General features: G+C 37.9%; 1 protein-coding gene across 2 annotated transcripts; it reads left to right on the top strand.

The window, feature by feature from the left end:
* Nucleotides 1-176: 176 nt before the first annotated feature.
* On the top strand, nt 177-16,809 carry phyhipla (phytanoyl-CoA 2-hydroxylase interacting protein-like a). 2 transcript variants are annotated; one of them, XR_014199455.1, is made up of 6 exons: nt 177-796; nt 7,305-7,498; nt 7,735-7,909; nt 9,710-9,827; nt 13,962-14,553; nt 15,139-16,809. XR_014199455.1 is itself a non-coding variant. In XM_082144163.1 (5 exons), the coding sequence occupies exons 1-5, from the start codon at nt 691-693 to the stop codon at nt 14,497-14,499; spliced, it is 1,131 nt and encodes a 376-aa protein (XP_082000289.1). In that variant the 5' UTR covers nt 177-690; the 3' UTR covers nt 14,500-16,809. The 2 variants fall into 2 exon arrangements, 1 of the variants encoding a protein (XP_082000289.1); XM_082144163.1 differs by having other exon boundaries at nt 13,962-16,809.
* The last annotated feature ends 1,069 nt before the right edge of the window (nt 16,810-17,878 follow it).

Here is a 17,878-nt window from a genome sequence, read left to right on the forward strand (position 1 = left end):
CGTTAATGTATAGGCTACAGTAGGGCAATATTGGACGAACCAGTTGAGGAATCTGAATGAATCTTTTTGGTAAACGGTTTCAAAAGATTCGAGTCACTGTGATGAATCGATATCCCCACCCTGTTCATGCAGAGGCCGATTCGGTACCTAATAAGGACATGAGCTCGAGCGCTTGAAGTGACGTCAGTGAGATGGATGGAGGAATAAAGAGTCTTAGTTTTCGCTCAGAGGCGGGAGCAATTGTGTAGCAGCCAGGTATAGATAGAGAGAGTGTGCTGAAATTGTGAAATAACGGTAGTGTAGACTATAATCTCGTTACATAACCCTTCATTGAATGCGCTGTCACTCCGTTCATTCGCGTAAATCCTTTATTCCACACATTATTCCTGTATTCCGAAAACACTTGTGGCTTTCGTCAGATCGAGAGAACTTAGATACATTTCTATTTCTCGAGATGATGAGAACTAAGTTCATTTTTACGAGTCACTAGAAGGAAATAGCGTATATGCTTCTGTCCTAGTATCTATGTCCAGTGGTGACGACCCGCTGACGCGGTTTCCACCTCAACACCAGAGAAAAGAAGCGAGAGAAAGAGAGGAATCAAGGCGATAGAGCACCAGACTCGCCCTGTTTGGTTTTCGAGCCGAAGATAAAGAATATTTCCACAGATATCCACACGCCTCTGCAGACATGGAGGCGGCGAGTTTGGCACACGGGGTCGCGAGCCCGCTCAGCCCGCGTGAGGGAATGATCAAGAACGTGAGCCTGGAGTCGCTCCAGCTGTGCGAAAGAGACGGTAAGAAACCGTACACAGTGGGTGACTGTGTAGGCTTACTTGACAGTTTTTTTGTATTTATTTTTTTTATGTATTGAGCGTTTAAACCACTATAGTAATACGGGATTATACATTGATGTAAAAAATCCTGTTACATCCATGAAAAGCGGAATAGCGAGACATGGCAGGCTGGCTTTGTGTGTGCTGGCTGTGGTATCTCTGAGTGAAATCTCTGCTGTCTGTGAGAGGGTTTCATTTCAGCACCATGGACACTACCCTCTTACAGTCAGCTACCTTTCCCTTTTAATCTCGTTTTACTATCAGCCAGTCAAGCTGAAACCAAGAAACAGGTATTGTAAACATGTAGAGAAAATAATAAAAATCATATTTCATTTTTTTAATATAAATATCATATCCCTAAACCATTTAAAAATGCTGATGTGGCAGGGGGTGAGGGGTTTTAACAGTGTATTTTTTCAGTCTTGTATATACTTCATACCCAAATAACACATGAACTCGACTTAATGGTTTTAGACTTAATGGCAGAAGGTTAAGTCATGTGCTTGCACACACACACACACACACTGAGCAAGACACATATTGGGAGGAACCGGCTGTGGCTTTCAAAGGTATAGATGCTTGATGTAAAGGCTTACATGAGGATACAATATTTGCCTTTCAACTGATCCCTTTCTGTATGTCTCCATCTCATTTTGTTTGTGTGGAATTGCAAGCTTATAAATGTAAATCCATTTTAACTGAAGGAAGCACCTTTGTCTTTTCATAAGCGTTAAAATCATCAGTGTTTCAATTGTGAGCGTGTGTTTGAAAATGCCAAAATATGTCAGTCATCTTTAACAATGACTAGGCAACAACCTGCAGATAAACAATGTGTCAGCCTTCAGAAGAATGCAGAGTTTTTCTAAGCCAAGGGTAGCACAATGACTCACCAGGGTTTTGAGAGGGAGGCAATGTTTTTTTAGCTTCCCTGCATGAATGTATTTGAATCAGCATTAATTAGCCTGAATGGAGTGCTGTGCTGCCAGCACAGTGTCTCTTATCTCTTTGATTTACCTCATACATCAGCGCTTGTTTCATTTTAATTGCAACAAACCGAGGGAGTGCATAAGGTACTAACTTTTGAGGAACTAACTGAACTCTATAATTAGTTAACATGAGCGAGTTTCTCAGACATGAAGGAAAAGATTCCCTTTAAACATCGGCCAGACAGATGTCCTAACCAAACTCAGCTGCATCTGATCTTAAAGATCCTTATTTAAGATCTTTACAAGACAATATTTTGGAAATTGAAAATTATGCTATAAAAGAAGATTTTAGCTGACACATGCATTCGGATGATGTTTGAAACTGCTAGTGCTGGCTAATGCTAACCCATCAGCTGAGTGCTGGGTGTAAATATCTAAATCAGATTAGCTAGAAACCTGAACCTGTTCCATGCAGGACTTTGAACACGCTTGGGAATTCCTAATACCAGCTTGTAACACATGAGCAAATATATTGAGAGAAATTACATAAAGATTAAGATGGTAAAGTGAGCCTATCTAGTAAGAAATCAGATCTGGATTTGTAATGAAACGGTTGTAGATTTGATCCCAGTTAGAGGTGACTGGTGAACTTTCCATTTTTTTTTACCATTGTGCCCTTGAGCAAAGGAAATGAGTATACGGGATGCACTGTATGTGCAAAATGAGGCCCAGGCTTTGATGAATGCAATGAGGGAAATTAACAGAGGATCAACGAACATGAAACTCTCTGAACAAAAGGCTTTAAAAGGAAAGGAAACATCACCTTCCCAGCTAAGGAAAGACATTTGTTTTTAATTGATTTTGAATCACAGACATACAAGCTTAATTAATAGGGAGACTGCTTGTAAAATCATCTCTAATCAAATGCAAAGAATTCATTCTGTATGATTAAGTGCTGTAATTATGATATGTTGCTTGAGGCTTATCTTGAGTTCATTGTTCCTACCCTAGAGAAGCTGTGGGCTCATAAACTAGAAAACAGCAGCCTACACTACCTCAGCGCTCGTTGTGAGCTCTGCAGCTCATCTCAGCAAAAGTTAATTGCAAAGTAAATGTGTTGTCTTTATTGCTGGCGGAGATAAACAGATTATGTTCCGAGCAGATTTTCCCACACATATTTGGAATATTTTTTTTTACTCTTGTTAGATAAATAAAATAGCATACACCATCCTTAATCATCCAAAACCACCAGGCTTTTGCGCGAATCGTTCGAATGGTTTGCTTTGTATATATTAATAATATTATCCTTTCGGGTTAAATTTAAGTTATTTTGTAGATAAATGTTTTTATTAATCAGTAACTAGGCTAGTTCATATTAGTTAGATGGAAGGTTCTGTCATTCTTGCAGTAGATACCATAAAAAGTGTTAGACTTGATTAACCCGCTAAAGCCTGGCATTGGAAATAAGTCCGAAAAAATATTCACAAATATTTTTTAAATGTGTGTATTGAATATAGAAAAAATATGATAAAAAATTATATAATTATAATATAAAATAATCATATTTGATAATTAGACAGATGGTTGACTAAATGTATTTTCATTGCATTTATTATTTATTTTTAATATTATTATTAAAATTATGAAAGCAAGAACATTGTTACTACGATATGTGGATCGAACTTGCTGACCGCTGTGGATCGAACTTGTTGGTCCAGCACATCCCACAGATACTCAATTGGATTGAGATTGAGAAGGCCAGAACAACACCTTGAACTCTTCATCATGTTCCTCAAACCATTCCTGAACAATGTGTGCATTTTGACAGGGTGCATTATCCTGCTGAATGAGGCTACTTTCACCAGGGAACAACATTGTTTAACGAGCCTTGGGCGGCCAATACCCTGTCGCTGGTTTGTGGTTTGTCCCTCCTCATGCCACTGTTAGTAAATTCTCACCACTGCTAACCGGGAGCAACCCACAAGCATTGCCGTTTCAGAGATACTCTGACCCAGTTGCCTTGCCATAACCATTTGGCCCTTGTCAAGATCACTCAGATCTTTTTTCCTGTCCATTAGTGCTACATCCATTATGATTTTGTGAACTGATTGTTTGCTTACCATCTAATCTACCCAGACCTATATATGTATAAACAAAAGCTTGTACTGCAGTATGTACTGTACTGTACATACAGGAGACAAGCCTTGTTTTCATTCACAAGGACCACTACTCTTTTGTAGTCACATGTTGCAGTGCTGTTTTCCCACATTAAAGGGATAGTTCACCCAAAAAGGAAAATTCTGTCAGTAATCACTCACCCTCATGTCGTTCCAACCCCGTAAGACCTTCGTTCATCTTCGGAATACAAATTAAGATATTTTTGATGAAATCCGAGAGCTTTCTGGTAATGCAATCACTTTCAAATTACTGTAGAGCGGTGTATCCCCTCCCCCTCCCCCCTGACTCCAGGTTGCCAGATAGGCTGCAGGATCCAGCAGGAGCGTAGGCTGCTACGTAGCTGTGGTAACTAGAGCAGAGCTGGCAACCCGGATGCCGAAACACTACTGACTTCGTGATTGGTAGATAGGTGGAGGGTGGAGCTTCAGGCCAAAACACAAGATGACAACATCAACATCAGTTGAGGGCTGCAACTTCACTTTTTAAATGACAATATCCTGGCCGGACTACTGTTGTCAGTGATATAAGTATTTAAAATGAACATGATTTCTTAATGTCTAGTGACATATCAGGGCCATTTTATGATCAATTGAAATACATTTCTTACATACAGCTCCTTTAAGACCCTTTAAGACCTCACTGTAGTTTTGGAATTTAGTTTTTCCTAGGTTAGATTTGCAGTCTGTACAGTTAGGAGGTGTCTGTTTTGTTTCATGTAATACTGCAGTTTTCTGGTAAGCTGCGCACACAAGCTGCTCTCCTGATGGATATTATTGGGTATTTATGTGTTTGTGAAGGAGATATGTGGTTTGGTGATACTTGGATTTATTTGATATTTCTAATGTACTGTTTCTGTACTCTTATTTTGTGTGGGGGTGGCTTTAAATAGACTATGGTACCAGAGGAGGCTTTTAGCCCTTATTAGAGTCAGTTATAGAACCAGATGCTCCAGGTTTTTCCTTCCTCTAACCCCCTAACCCTCTCTCATGATTCAGAAGGTTCTGCCTGGACTCTCCTACATGTTTTGGTGTTTCACTTTGTTGTCTGTATATATACACTTCTGTTTTTTTGTTTGTTTTTTGCTGAATAAAAGTATTAATCTTACTCTACATTTTTTAATGGTAGTGCATGATATATAAAATGTTTTATCTATAAGCTTTTCAGGGGGGAAATCTGATATCTTTCTTAAAGAAAACTAAAATCTTTCTTTTTGAATGATATAAATATGTCTGTTTATTTATATAACTGCTAGAAACTATGAAAATAATTTCCCTCCCAGCACGGTACAGTCTCTTTTCCTGATCTGACTTATTGTTAACGATCTTACAACTTGAGAGTGCTGATCACTGTGTATGTAAAGCTTCTGCCCATTTTCCTATTTAAATTATGATACATTGATTAATGGCCTTGATTTGTTTCCATGGAAACTGCAGTCTTTGTTAAAGCATGTCGAAAGACCTGTGGGTGTGTTTTGAAGCTGGCACTTTAGTAGAGAGATGTATTCTGCTGGTCTTATACTTGTTTTTAGCTACAAACAAAGTAAAATGATTTTTTTGTGAGTTATTTTAACCACTGTTTGACTAAAGCTTCAAAAAGATTACATTAACATTCGCTGAAAATACTATAGTATTTTAGTCTGTTTATGCTGAACATATGGTACCTCGATCCAGTAGCTTAAAGCGTGAAGGAAAGCAGATTCTGTAGTGAGAAGATGTCTGATGAACACACATGTTGTTTGTGTTGGCAGACGCAAGGTTTGGAGGAGCTAGTGTTAGTGCAGGAACATATCTATAACTGAGGTGAAGGTTGTGAGTGCCAGTATTTTCAAGACTTTTCACTGTTTTATTTGTGCATTTGTCTTCTTGGAAGACAATTTCTTTCTTTTGCTTTATAGTGCAACTTTAACAAAACTTCTATGGATGACTGGGCCTTTTCTTTTTTTGCTCCAAATCTATTATGGAACGCTCTCTTCCCTCTGAGACATGCAGAATCCTTTAGTGTCTTTACATCTTCTCTTAAACTTATTTATTAGGGTTACTTTTATGTGATTTAATTGTTATTATTCTGAGAATTGATTTAAATAGCTTGATTTCACTCTGTATTTTGTATTCTTTTTCTTGTAAAGTGCTTTGAGATGCAACTTTTATTTATTATAATTGTGACTTTATTTTCTTTAATTGCAACTTATCTCACAAATGTCCTTTTATCTCACAATGTGGCTTTATATCTCCAAATCTTGGCTTTATTTCTCACAATTTTGACTTTATTGCTTATTTGGAACTATTTTTCGTAATGGCAAATTTAAATCTTACAATGTAACTTTGAATTTCTTATTTTAGATTTTATCTCACAATTGCCTTTTCAAATTTTTACTCAAAGACAGAAACAGGCTTTCATATATGATTGTGCTGTGGTAAATAAAACAGAAGAGTTCTGTGGTCATTTTCATAACATAAGCAGAGGTGCATGAAATAAATACTACCATTCAAAAGTTTGAGGTCAGTAAGATTTTCTTAATATTCTCTTATGCTCAACAAGACTGTATTTGTTTGATTAAAATAAACAGTAAAAGCAGCAATATTGTGAAATATTATTTATGAAGTATTTTTTTCTGTTGATTTATTTTACAGTAAAATGTATTCCTGTGATGGCAAAGCAAAATTTTTAGCAGCCATTACTTCAGTCTTCAGTGTCACATGATTCTTCAGAAATAATTATAATATGCTGATTTGATGCTCAAGAAACATTTATTATTATTATTAATGTTGAAAACAGTTGTGCTGCTTGTGATACACTTTGTCTTCTTTTTTTTTTTTTGTTAGTGTTCACTAATTAATTTAATGAAAGAGCATCTGCCTGAATCCTGCAATAAACAGGATAATTTGTAATGATTATACTCTTTACATATATAGTTTATATTAGAGTAATTTCTTTCCACAGGAATATGTCAGCAGTAGTAAAGAAACAGTTTAGAAGAGAAAGGGCTCAGTGTTAAGTTAACAATAAGCGTGTGTGTGTGTGTGGTGTGTGTGTGTGTGTGTGTGTGTGTGTGTGTGTGTGTGTGTGTGTGTGTGTGTGTGTGTGTGTGTGTGTGTGTGTGTGTGTGTGTGTGTGTGTGTGTGTGTGTGTGTGTGTGTGTGTGTGTGTGTGTGTGTGTGTGTGTGTGTCATTCTGGAATCCCACATTCCTGTTGTGCGTCTCTGGACTCTAAGATAAGACAGCGCCCACACTGTAGCCATGCCAATGCAACACAGCACATTTCTCACTGTGTGTGTGAATGTGAATGTTGGTTGGAGGGCACTCATGTGCAAGTATTTATAGAGAAACACTATCAATATTCAGACCATATCCTTTCTTTCTGTCAGGTAAAGCTGAAGACACTGGGGTGGTAGGAATGGAGGAGTTACCTGTTGCTCGCAACATCAAGATCAGTAACATCACCTGTGACTCCTTTAAGATCTGCTGGGATATGGATCCCCACACCAAAGAGAAGATCACACATTACTTCATTGACCTTAACAAGAAGGAGAACAAGAACTCTAACAAATTCAAACACAAGGTACTCAGTGATTCAGTTCACAACACAAATTATTTACATTCATTGACATTTTTCAACAGAGCCTAGTTTGAGTATTGCCTGAGTTTTATAGTTTTTTTTATAATACGTGGCTTTACTTACTTTATTCATGAGAGAGTTTTAGCATCAATTTGTGCTGTTGTTCATCATAACTAAAAAATATTAAACTAACTAAATATTAAATTCTTTCCTTGTTGACTCATCCTCTCTGTCTTTAGGATGTGCCTACAAAGCTTGTTGCTAAGGCAGTCCCATTGCCCATGACAGTGCGAGGCCATTGGTTCCTGAGTCCACGGACAGAATACACTGTTGCCGTGCAAACAGCTTCCAAACAGACCGACGGAGACTATGCCGTATCAGAATGGAGTGACATTGTCGAGTTTTGTACAGCAGGTTAATCAGCCAAGCACACACTTACATATAAAAGATAACGTACTGTAATACAAGGCTAGTTTGTTTATATAGAGTCATGTGAAAAAGAAAGGACATCCTTTTGAATTCTATGGTTTTACGTAACAGGACATAATAAAAAATCATCTGGTCTTTAGCAGGTCTTAACATTAGGTAAATACAACCTCAGATGAACAACAACACATTATATATTACACTGTGTCATTATTTATTTAACAAAAACTACTAGGCCAAAGTTGGGGAAGTCATATGTGACAAATTAAGTACACCCTTACTGCTTCCATAGGAATTAAGAAGGTAAGTAGCAGTCAGGTGCTGCTGATCAAATGTCTTTGATTAATTGATCAGCAAGTTTGACCAACTCTATAAAATCAGAATTTTTGTCAGTTTGCTGGTCTGGAGCATTCAGGTGTGTGTTAACACATTGCCAGGGTGGAAAGACATCAGCAATGATCTTAGAGAAGCAATTGTTGCTGCCATCAATCTGGGAAGGGTTATACAGCCATTTCCAAACAATTTTAAGTTCATCATTCTACAGTGAGAAACATTATTCCCAAGTGGAGAACATTCAAGACCATTGCCAATCTTCCCAGGAGTGGACGTCCCGGCAAATTCACCCCAAGGTCAGACCGTGCACTGCTCAGAGAAATAAAAAAAACACACCTCAGACTCTACAGGCCTCAGTTTACATGTTAAATGTTAAAGTTCATGGCAGTACAATTAGAAAAAGACTAAACAAGTATGGCTTGATTTAAAAGGGTTGCCAGGTGAAAGCTTCTTCTCTCTATAAAAGAACATGGCAGCACGGCTTAGGTTTGCAGAGTTGCTCCTGAACAAATCACAAGACTACTGGAAGAATGTCTTTAGATGAGACCAAAGTGATGCTTGGCCATAATGCACAGCATCACGTTCGGTGAAAACCAGCATATCAGCACAAACACCTCATACCAACTGTCAAGCACGGTGGTGGAGGGGTGATGATTTGGGCTTGTTTTGCACCCACAGGACCTGGGCACCTTGCAGTCTTTGAGTCAACCATGAACTCCTCTGTATACCAAAGTATTCTTGAGCCAAATATGAGGCCATCTGCCCGACAGCTAAAGTTTGGTTGAAATTGGGCCATGCTACATGACAATGATCCCAAGAACACCAGCAAGTCTACAACAGAATGTCTGAAAAAGAAAAGAATCAAGGTGTTGCACCGGCCCAGTCAAAGTCCAGTCCTCAACCCGATGGAAATTCTGTGCCCACAAACCTCAATGAACTGAAGCAACGTAAGAGTGGGCAAAAATTCCTCCAGAACAATGTGAGAGATTTCTTCAAGTTATTGCTGCTAAAGGTGGTACTACAAGCAATTGAATCATAAGGTGTACACATGGATTGTCCATTTTGTCTTATTTTTTGTTAAATAAATAGTGACACAGTGTAATATGTTGTGTTGTTGTTCATCTAAGGTTGTATTTATTTAAGACCAGATTACTTTTATGTCCTGATACTTAAAACCATAGAATTCAAAAGGGTGTCCTTTCTTTTTCACATGACTATAGCTAATTTAATTCAAAATGGTAATTAAAATAATTCAAATGCTAGGCTATATATTGACAATAACGAGACAATAAAGTCTAAAAACGAAATGAATACCTAACACCAAAATAACTTACTATAAGAAAACAAAATGTTACGCTAGCTACTGCTCCGCTTTTTAGGTAGATAACATTGATCAAATTGAAAAGACTAGTGAAAATTGATGACAAATAAAAATATTTCCCTTCATTTTTCTAGATTATTCCTCTGTGCATTTGACGCAGCTGTTGCAGAAGGCTGAAGTCATTGCTGGCAGGATGCTCAAGTTCTCTGTCTTTTACCGGAATCAGCATGAGGAATACTTCCAACACTGCAGGTGATTCAGGAAAAAGTACCTCAGTAAAAATGCTTTGGATATAAGTGAGGGAGGGGATAGAGATGAAGTAATGCTGGTGGAGGAAGACAATGACAATCTTTCTTTGCTGTTGAGATTCAGCTCGTCGTTAGGAAGCAAACAGCTCCCTCTTGTGGAATAATGTCCTCATTAATTGGCCAGGTTTATGTTTAGGGGCCCTATGTATAAAGCCACTCGGAGTAAAATTTTTGTCTTAAGTGTGTCAAAATTCTAAGAATGACTTAATTTTACTCTTATTCCTATACTTTAAGTATAAGTGTGATTCATAAAGGTTCCTAAGTGTCAAGACTAGGTCTCAGCTCTTAAATTATGTTTGAGTGCTGGAGAGGTATCCTAACCTAGTTAGGAGTAACAAGATGGCAGCCGAGTGGAGGGGAAGACACACTTTCTTAAAAAAAAAATACAGTTATGTATATTATGTTATGTAATTACAATATGATGACAGGGAGTTAAATAAACGATACAGGCTTGATCATAAAGGTATTCTTTAAGTAACTGAATCTGTAAGAAATGTAATAACCTCTCCCACTCTACAAATCAATGCTCCGACTGCAGTAATGAAAGTAATAATGAAATTTTTTGGCGACTGGAAAAATGCAGCAGTGCACTGGTGATGACTTTGGCCCTTCAGTCCACAGCAAGCAGGGTCTTAAATAGCACCATTGTGGCACTGACCACACCAAACAGTAGTGGCCAAAACTGATGTGTGAATTTTGTTTTGTTCTTTTTTTTTTTAATGGCCTAACAACAAAATATTAGGAATATATATATATATATATATATATATATATATATATGTAATTTTTTTTATTTTTTTTATTATTATTATTATTATTATATATATATTTTATATATATATATAATATTGTAAAATATGATGGAAGAACAAAATATTAAACTTAGTGAAAGTTATCTGACCAAACTATTTGGCGAAAAAGGAAAACTACAGCTACAGGTTTAGAATAATAAAAAAGCTCACAGGAAAAATAATACATTAACAACATAATCAGTTATTAAATATTCAGACTTCCCTGGAGTTTGTGGAGCGGTTGTTATGTTTATGGACATGTAACTTATGTTTGCATCATTGCTAACTATAAATGAGGAGGCATTTTCATCAATAGAAAAGCATTCTGTATAGCATCAACACTAATTTTTGTTTTTAATTTTATAAATGCATTAAATGACTGGTGTCATGCTGCTGTGACCTCCCCCTGGCAGGCTCACTATTGGCTGATTCAGTGGTTGAGGGTGGCCATTTTGAGTTGACATCATTGTAGTCCATAGTTTGCAGCACTTAATTGTCGCCTCAGTCAGCACTTAAAGGTAGGGTAGGTAGGATTTTTCTAAAAAAAAAAAAATCAAATTTGTTTAAACTGTCTTTATATACCAATACATAATTAAAATGTAAGTGCTCTGAAAAAGAGAGTATAAAAATCGAGTGACTGTAGACCTTTTAATCTGCAATAAACACAGGTCATTATTTCCATCCGGAACGAAACAATTGATTGGTTTGGGCGACTGTCACTCACTCGCAACCATGGCTACCACTGTTGCTACAAGATCTGCCCATATGCGTGCACCCGTTTGATTTGAGGAGTGCAAGAGAGGCGCGAAACCTACTAAGAGTAAAATTATGGCAGAGAAAGAGCATTCAAAATTCAAAGCACCTGCATATGCAGTCAGCGAAGGCAAACAAGGCAAAAACTACTTCCTCGGACCCTGGTTGCCCGCACTCTTGAACGACCTCCTCTGCTTCGCCCTCGACCCCGGACCTGTCCTCGAACCGACGATGCGGTAGGCTTGTCTCCGAAGTGTAACGTTAGTCCTCATCAGTCAACAATGTTTTCATCATGGAAACTCTTACATGCAAAACACCGTAGCCTATTATGAATCTTACACGAAATTCACCTTCATCACAGTGTAACTGATGGTAATGGAAAAACGTGTATCAATGCAAACTGTTTTTAGCTTTGCCTTATAAATATAGCTCGTTACCTAAAGCCTAAATATAGCTCGTTACCGAATCAAACAAAATATATTTTAAACTTTACCAGTATCGATATGCTAGCTTGATAGTGAGTAGCCTCAGAGGTGGACAGTAACAAAGTACATTTACTTGAGTACTGTACTTAAGTACACTTTTTGAGTATCTGTACTTTACTTGAGTATTATTTTTTCTGGAAACTTTTTACTTTAACTTCACTACATTTGAAAGACAAATATCGTACTTTTTACTCCACTACAATTCTGTCAAGGTCCTTGAGTAGAAAGTAACATCAGTCAGTGGATGATTTTGGTTGCAGGGGTTGCATTTTGGTTGGAAATGAAAGTCGGGTTTACATCAGAACCCTGCATCTGATTGACATCAGAACCTGACGTCAGATTGACGTTGGATATTGATTGAAAATAAAAGTAGGGTTGACGTCAGAACCCGACTGATGTTGGTTTCTGACGTCAACCCGATTTTCATTTTCAACCACAATACAACGTCTGTCCAACGTTGGAGATCAGCGTCAATCTGACATTGGATTCTGACATAAACCTGATTTTCATTTTCAACGTTGGCACTTTTTTGCACACTAGCTTATAGATAACAGTAAGGCTAACATATTCATACTAAAAGCCAAAAAACTTTAAATAGGGCAATATTTGAGGGAACAGCCATTTGGGTGTCCGAAACCATTGTGGACGTTATTGAGTGCACTTATTCAATCTCACATTCAATCCCACTACTGGAACTGTGTTCTAGAAATAAATGTGATATTGATATGAGGGTATGCAGGCATAGATTCAGAGGCATACGGTACTTTAAGTATTACATACAACAATGCAACAATAATAAAACAATGCATTGACATTTACCTTTTACTTTTGATACTTAAGTATTTTTAAAAACGAGTACTTCTGTACTTTTACTTAAAGGTATAGCGGAGGATGTTTTACTTCCTGGTGGGTAACCTATACTATTGGTCCTCCTAATTGTCAATCATTCTGGTGAATCAATCAAACTTTTCAAAAAGTGGAGAGGGCGGGTCTTATCTAAAATTTGGAAAGATCCTCCGCTATACCTTTAAGTAAAAATATGTCTTTACAACTTTTACTTGTAACGGAGTAATATTTGACCAGTAGTATCTGTACTTTCACTCAAGTAAGGAAGTTGTGTACTTCGTCCACCTCTGTGTAGCCTACTAAAAGCCATCTTATTTGTTTAAATTTATAGTGATAAAGTTAGGTATTTTATTACATGTGATTCTGACATGTCACTGCATGCACTGCGCTCCTTCCTCTCCACTCGTCTCAGGTAAATAAATAAGTAAATAAATGCGTCTTCCAGCTGATCCTGAGCGTTTGGCGTCGCGCGTTCATGTGTTTTGGGGGTGTGGCTTTGGAAGGAGCTCAGAAGGGAGGGGTGGAGTGAATGTTTATTGCAGATTAAAAGGTCTACAGAGACTCGATTTTTATACTCTCTTTTTCAGAGTACTTACATTTTAATTATGTATTGGTATATAAAGACAGTTTAAACAAATTTGGAATGTTTTTTTTTTTTAGAAAAATCCTACCTACTCTGCCTTTAAGAATCAGTCCTAGACTTTTAGCTGCTTTATAAACATCTCTTAGAGAAGTCCTACTTTTTTAGAGAATTTTTTGACACTTAAGTCAAAGCTTAAGACTATTCTTAAGAGCATTTCTGAGAAGTTTTATACATACGGGCCCAGGTTTTTGTGAACCACATTTTTTATTTCACTTACACAATTCAAATTTGGGGGGTCAGAAGTTGATCAAAAGTGACAGTAAAGACATTTTCAATGTTACAAAATATTTCTATTTCAAATAAATACTGTTCTTTTGAACTTTATTCATCAAAAAAGTCTAAAAACACGGTTACCACAAAAATATTAAGCAGCAGAACATTGATAAATTAAAAATGTTTCTTGATCACCAAGTTCACGATCATGATAATGATTTCACAATATAACTCCAATATTACTACCAAAAACATTTAAAAAATCTTACCAAACCTTTAAACAGTGTAATGAAAATGTGAAAACAAAGTAATTATTTTTTAAAATAAAGTCTCTCTTTCCCTCACAGAGATGTTCTTGGTGGTCGAATGATGCCCTCAGTAAAGGATAACAGCGGTAGTCACGGTTCACCTCTCAGTGGTAAACTGGAGGGGATCGTCTTCAGCTGCAACACAGAGTTTAACACAGGTCAGCCCCCGCAGGATTCCCCATACGGCCGCGTCCGCTTCCAGGTGCCCGCCGAGGTTCTGTTCCCCCCTGACACGCGCCTCTACTTCGGGGACTTCTACTGCATGTATACTGCCTATCATTACGTTATCCTTGTCCTGGCTCCTCGGGGCTCGAGCGGAGACCTTTACTGCAGCGAACGCCTTCCAGAGCTGGATGTGACGAACAACCGCTTTCTGACACGTGTGTGCGGGGAGGATGGGCGGGTGGTGTTTCAGCATGCGCAGGATGTGATTCTGGAGCTGATTTATACTGAGCCGGTGCCGCTGGCACAGGGGACTGTCTCTCAGATCAGCGGCCACCAGTTGATGAGCTTGTCAACCATCAACGCCAAGAAAGACCCCAGCTGCAAGACCTGCAACATCAGCGTTGGCCGCTAACTCGCACACAGACATGGGCTCTAACAAGAAATCTGAAGACCTCCTGAACAAATGGTATGTTACAGAACCAGATACAGAAGAACCCCAAGAAAAATGGCCCAACAATCCTCCATATACAGTATGTCCATGTGGCGCTCAAACCCCTTGGGAGCTTCCCAGATTCCCAGCTTATTCTAGAAAATTCTGTGCTTGATTAACTGAGCATTCTAAAATAATAGAAATAAATCAAAAATACATTATTGTACAACAGAAGAAGAAAAACACAGAAAACAGAATAAGACAAAAAACAGATTCAAGGCAAAAAAAGAAAAGAAAATAGATAGCATATCAAGACTAAAAATTAAAAAAGAGTAAAAGCTACTTTTCCAAAAAACTTGAATCCCACTGTGAATCTTTCATATGTGTTCTTGGTGCTTTTTCTGCTCGATAATTAGACCCCAGCCCTGTTCATCCTCAAACCATTTGTGACCTTTTTTTAAAACACAAGGATGTCTTGCCCGGTTTCCACTGATGCCATCAAACCGCCTGTGTTTCTTATGTCAGACTTGTACTGCATGGAGTCTGATCCTTTAAGCATCTACAGTACATGCCACCTCAGCCTTTAAACTTTCTAAAAGGGGATTTTCTTCTCTTACACAGATCATTTCCCCTTTGGTCACTTGTACTTCTATGTGCCCGCTGAGCCTCTATTCACCCTTGACATGCGCCTCAGAGGACTTCTACTGCGTGTACAGTATACTACCTATCATTACATTATCCAAATGGAGTTACTTTAAGAGTTATATGCCAACCAGTCCTTTAAGCACCTACATGCCACCTTAGCCTTTAAACCTCTATTACCCTCAGTCTTTTCATTTTCTACTCTGATCGCAGTTCTCCTTTAACCTTTCTTACTCATTGAACATGCTTTGATCTCGTTTCATTATGTTTGGTTTTTAGAGAATGTGTGTTGCAGTAGTAATGGTGTATGTTGATTCCTGATAGAACATCAAGAAGTAAGTAGAATTGATTTGTCTAAAACATATCCTAAACAAATCCATTGCAGGACACAGCTATGTCCAGGTTCTTGAGGGTTTGCACTGTCCTATTAGAGGCCCTCTGGTGGTGAAAAAGATCACAGATGCATGCTTAAGATTTTGTGTTGTACTGTATCTGAACTTGTTACTTGTTCCTTAAGCTCCAAAAATAGAAGCCAGTCACAACAGACAGCGATGCACAATTTTATTTTCATTTCTGAAAACTCTTAGCTGCCAGTATCCTAAAACCTGTGGCCAACATGTAGCTTTTGCTCAAACAAAATATTTTATATGTTTTTTTTCCCCCACTATAAACAATTCTACACTCTATATTCTCATACACTACTGTTCAAAAGTTTGGGGTCAAAAAGATTCTTTAATGTCTCTGAAAGAAGTCTCTTATGCTCACTAAGGCTGCATTTGTTTGATGTGAATTATTTTTGAATATGATATATTCCTGTGTTGGAAAAGCTGAATTTTAAGTATCATTACTCCTGTCTTTAGTGCCACATGATCCTTCAGAAATCATTCTAATATGCTGATTTGGTGCTCAATAAACATTTGTCATTATTATCAATGTTGAAAACAGCTGTGCTGCTTAACATTTTTGTGGAAACGGTGATGATTTTTTTTTTTCAGGATTCTTTGAGAAATAGTTAGTTCAAAAGAACAGCATTTATTTGAAATCTTTTGTAACATTATACAATTCTTTACTATCACTTTTGGTCAGTTTAATGCATACTTGCTAAATAAAAGTATTAATTTCTTCATTTTAATTACTACATCCAAACTTTTGAATAGTAGTTGAGTGTGTTTTGTGTTTTCTGGGAGTTCTGATTATGTGTGTGTGTGTGTGTGTGTGTGTGTGTGTGTGTGTGTGTGTGTGTGTGTGTGTGTGTGTGTGTGTGTGTGTGTGTGTGTGTGTGTGTGAACTGATTAGACTTGAGTGTGCTATGTCCGCTGGAGATGTGAGTGTTTGACTGATAAGCCGCTCCCATTTACTTAGCTCAAGAATTTGCAATACTCTTGTCTTTTGGCAGAGGAAGTCTGTTCTATCTCTATGAATTTCAATAAAGAAGAAGGGATGAAACAAAAAAAATGTTTATTGACTTCACACATTTATAACTTTTTCTGTAGAAAACAATAGTTCAACTTTTGACTCAAGCGACTGAAGTTCCCGCTGTGTGAATGTGCCTCAGACTGACATGTTCAGTAAATATTTTAGTTTTTTTGTTGCCATGTTTATGAATACCAAAATGTGACTGTTCAATAAATATCATCATTCAGAATGAGACTATACTGTGTGTGTTTATATGTAATGTATACCCTCCAATCTTTGAGATAATTTTTTTCTCTAACAATACATTTTTTGCCGTCATCCGTGCATTTTTATACTTTATAAGCTTTACATACACTACACTCACCTAAAGGATTATTAGGAACACCATACTAATACTGTGTTTGACCCCCTTTCACCTTCAGAACTGCCTTAATTCTACGTGGCATTGATTCAACAAGGTGCTGAAAGCATTCTTTAGAAATGTTGGCCCATATTGATAGGATAGCATCTTGCAGTTGATGGAGATTTGTGGGATGCACATCCAGGGCACGAAGCTCCCGTTCCACCACATCCCAAATATGCTCTATTGGGTTGAGATCTGGTGACTGTGGGGGCCATTTTAGTACAGTGAACTCATTGTCATGTTCAAGAAACCAATTTGAAATGATTCGAGCTTTGTGACATGGTGCATTATCCTGCTGGAAGTAGCCATCAGAGGATGGGTACATGGTGGTCATAAAGGGATGGACATGGTCAGAAACAATGCTCAGGTAGGCCGTGGCATTTAAACGATGCCCAATTGGCACTAAGGGGCCTAAAGTGTGCCAAGAAAACATCCCCCACACCATTACACCACCACCACCAGCCTGCACAGTGGTAATTGGGTAAAATGATGGATCCATGTTCTCATTCTGTTTACGCCAAATTCTGACTCTACCATCTGAATGTCTCAACAGAAATCGAGACTCATCAGACCAGGCAACATTTTTCCAGTCTTCAACTGTCCAATTTTGGTGAGCTCGTGCAAATTGTAGCCTCTTTTTCCTATTTGTAGTGGAGATGAGTGGTACCCGGTGGGGTTTTCTGCTGTTGTAGCCCATCCGCCTCAAGGTTGTAACGAGTGGTTATTTCAGTCAAAGTTGCTCTTCTATCGGCTTGAATCAGTCGGCCCATTCTCCTCTGACCTCTAGCATCAACAAGGCATTTTCGCCCACAGGACTGCCGCATACTGGATGTTTTTCCCTTTTCACACCATTCTTTGTAAACCCTAGAAATGGTTGTGCGTGAAAATCCCAGTAACTGA

The sequence above is a fragment of the Leuciscus leuciscus genome, assembly GCF_965113295.1.
Source record: "Leuciscus leuciscus genome assembly, chromosome: 17".
NCBI lineage: Eukaryota > Metazoa > Chordata > Actinopteri > Cypriniformes > Leuciscidae > Leuciscus > Leuciscus leuciscus.

Excerpts from the sequence above, each read along its gene's own strand:
- phyhipla (XM_082144163.1), top strand. The coding sequence starts at position 691 with ATGGAGGCGGCGAGTTTGGCACACGGGGTCGCGAGCCCGCTCAGCCCG. Across the intron at positions 797-7,304 it reads CCAGCTGTGCGAAAGAGACG|GTAAAGCTGAAGACACTGGG; the intron begins GTAAGAAACCGT and ends TCTTTCTGTCAG. Across the intron at positions 9,828-13,961 it reads GAATACTTCCAACACTGCAG|AGATGTTCTTGGTGGTCGAA; the intron begins GTGATTCAGGAA and ends TTTCCCTCACAG.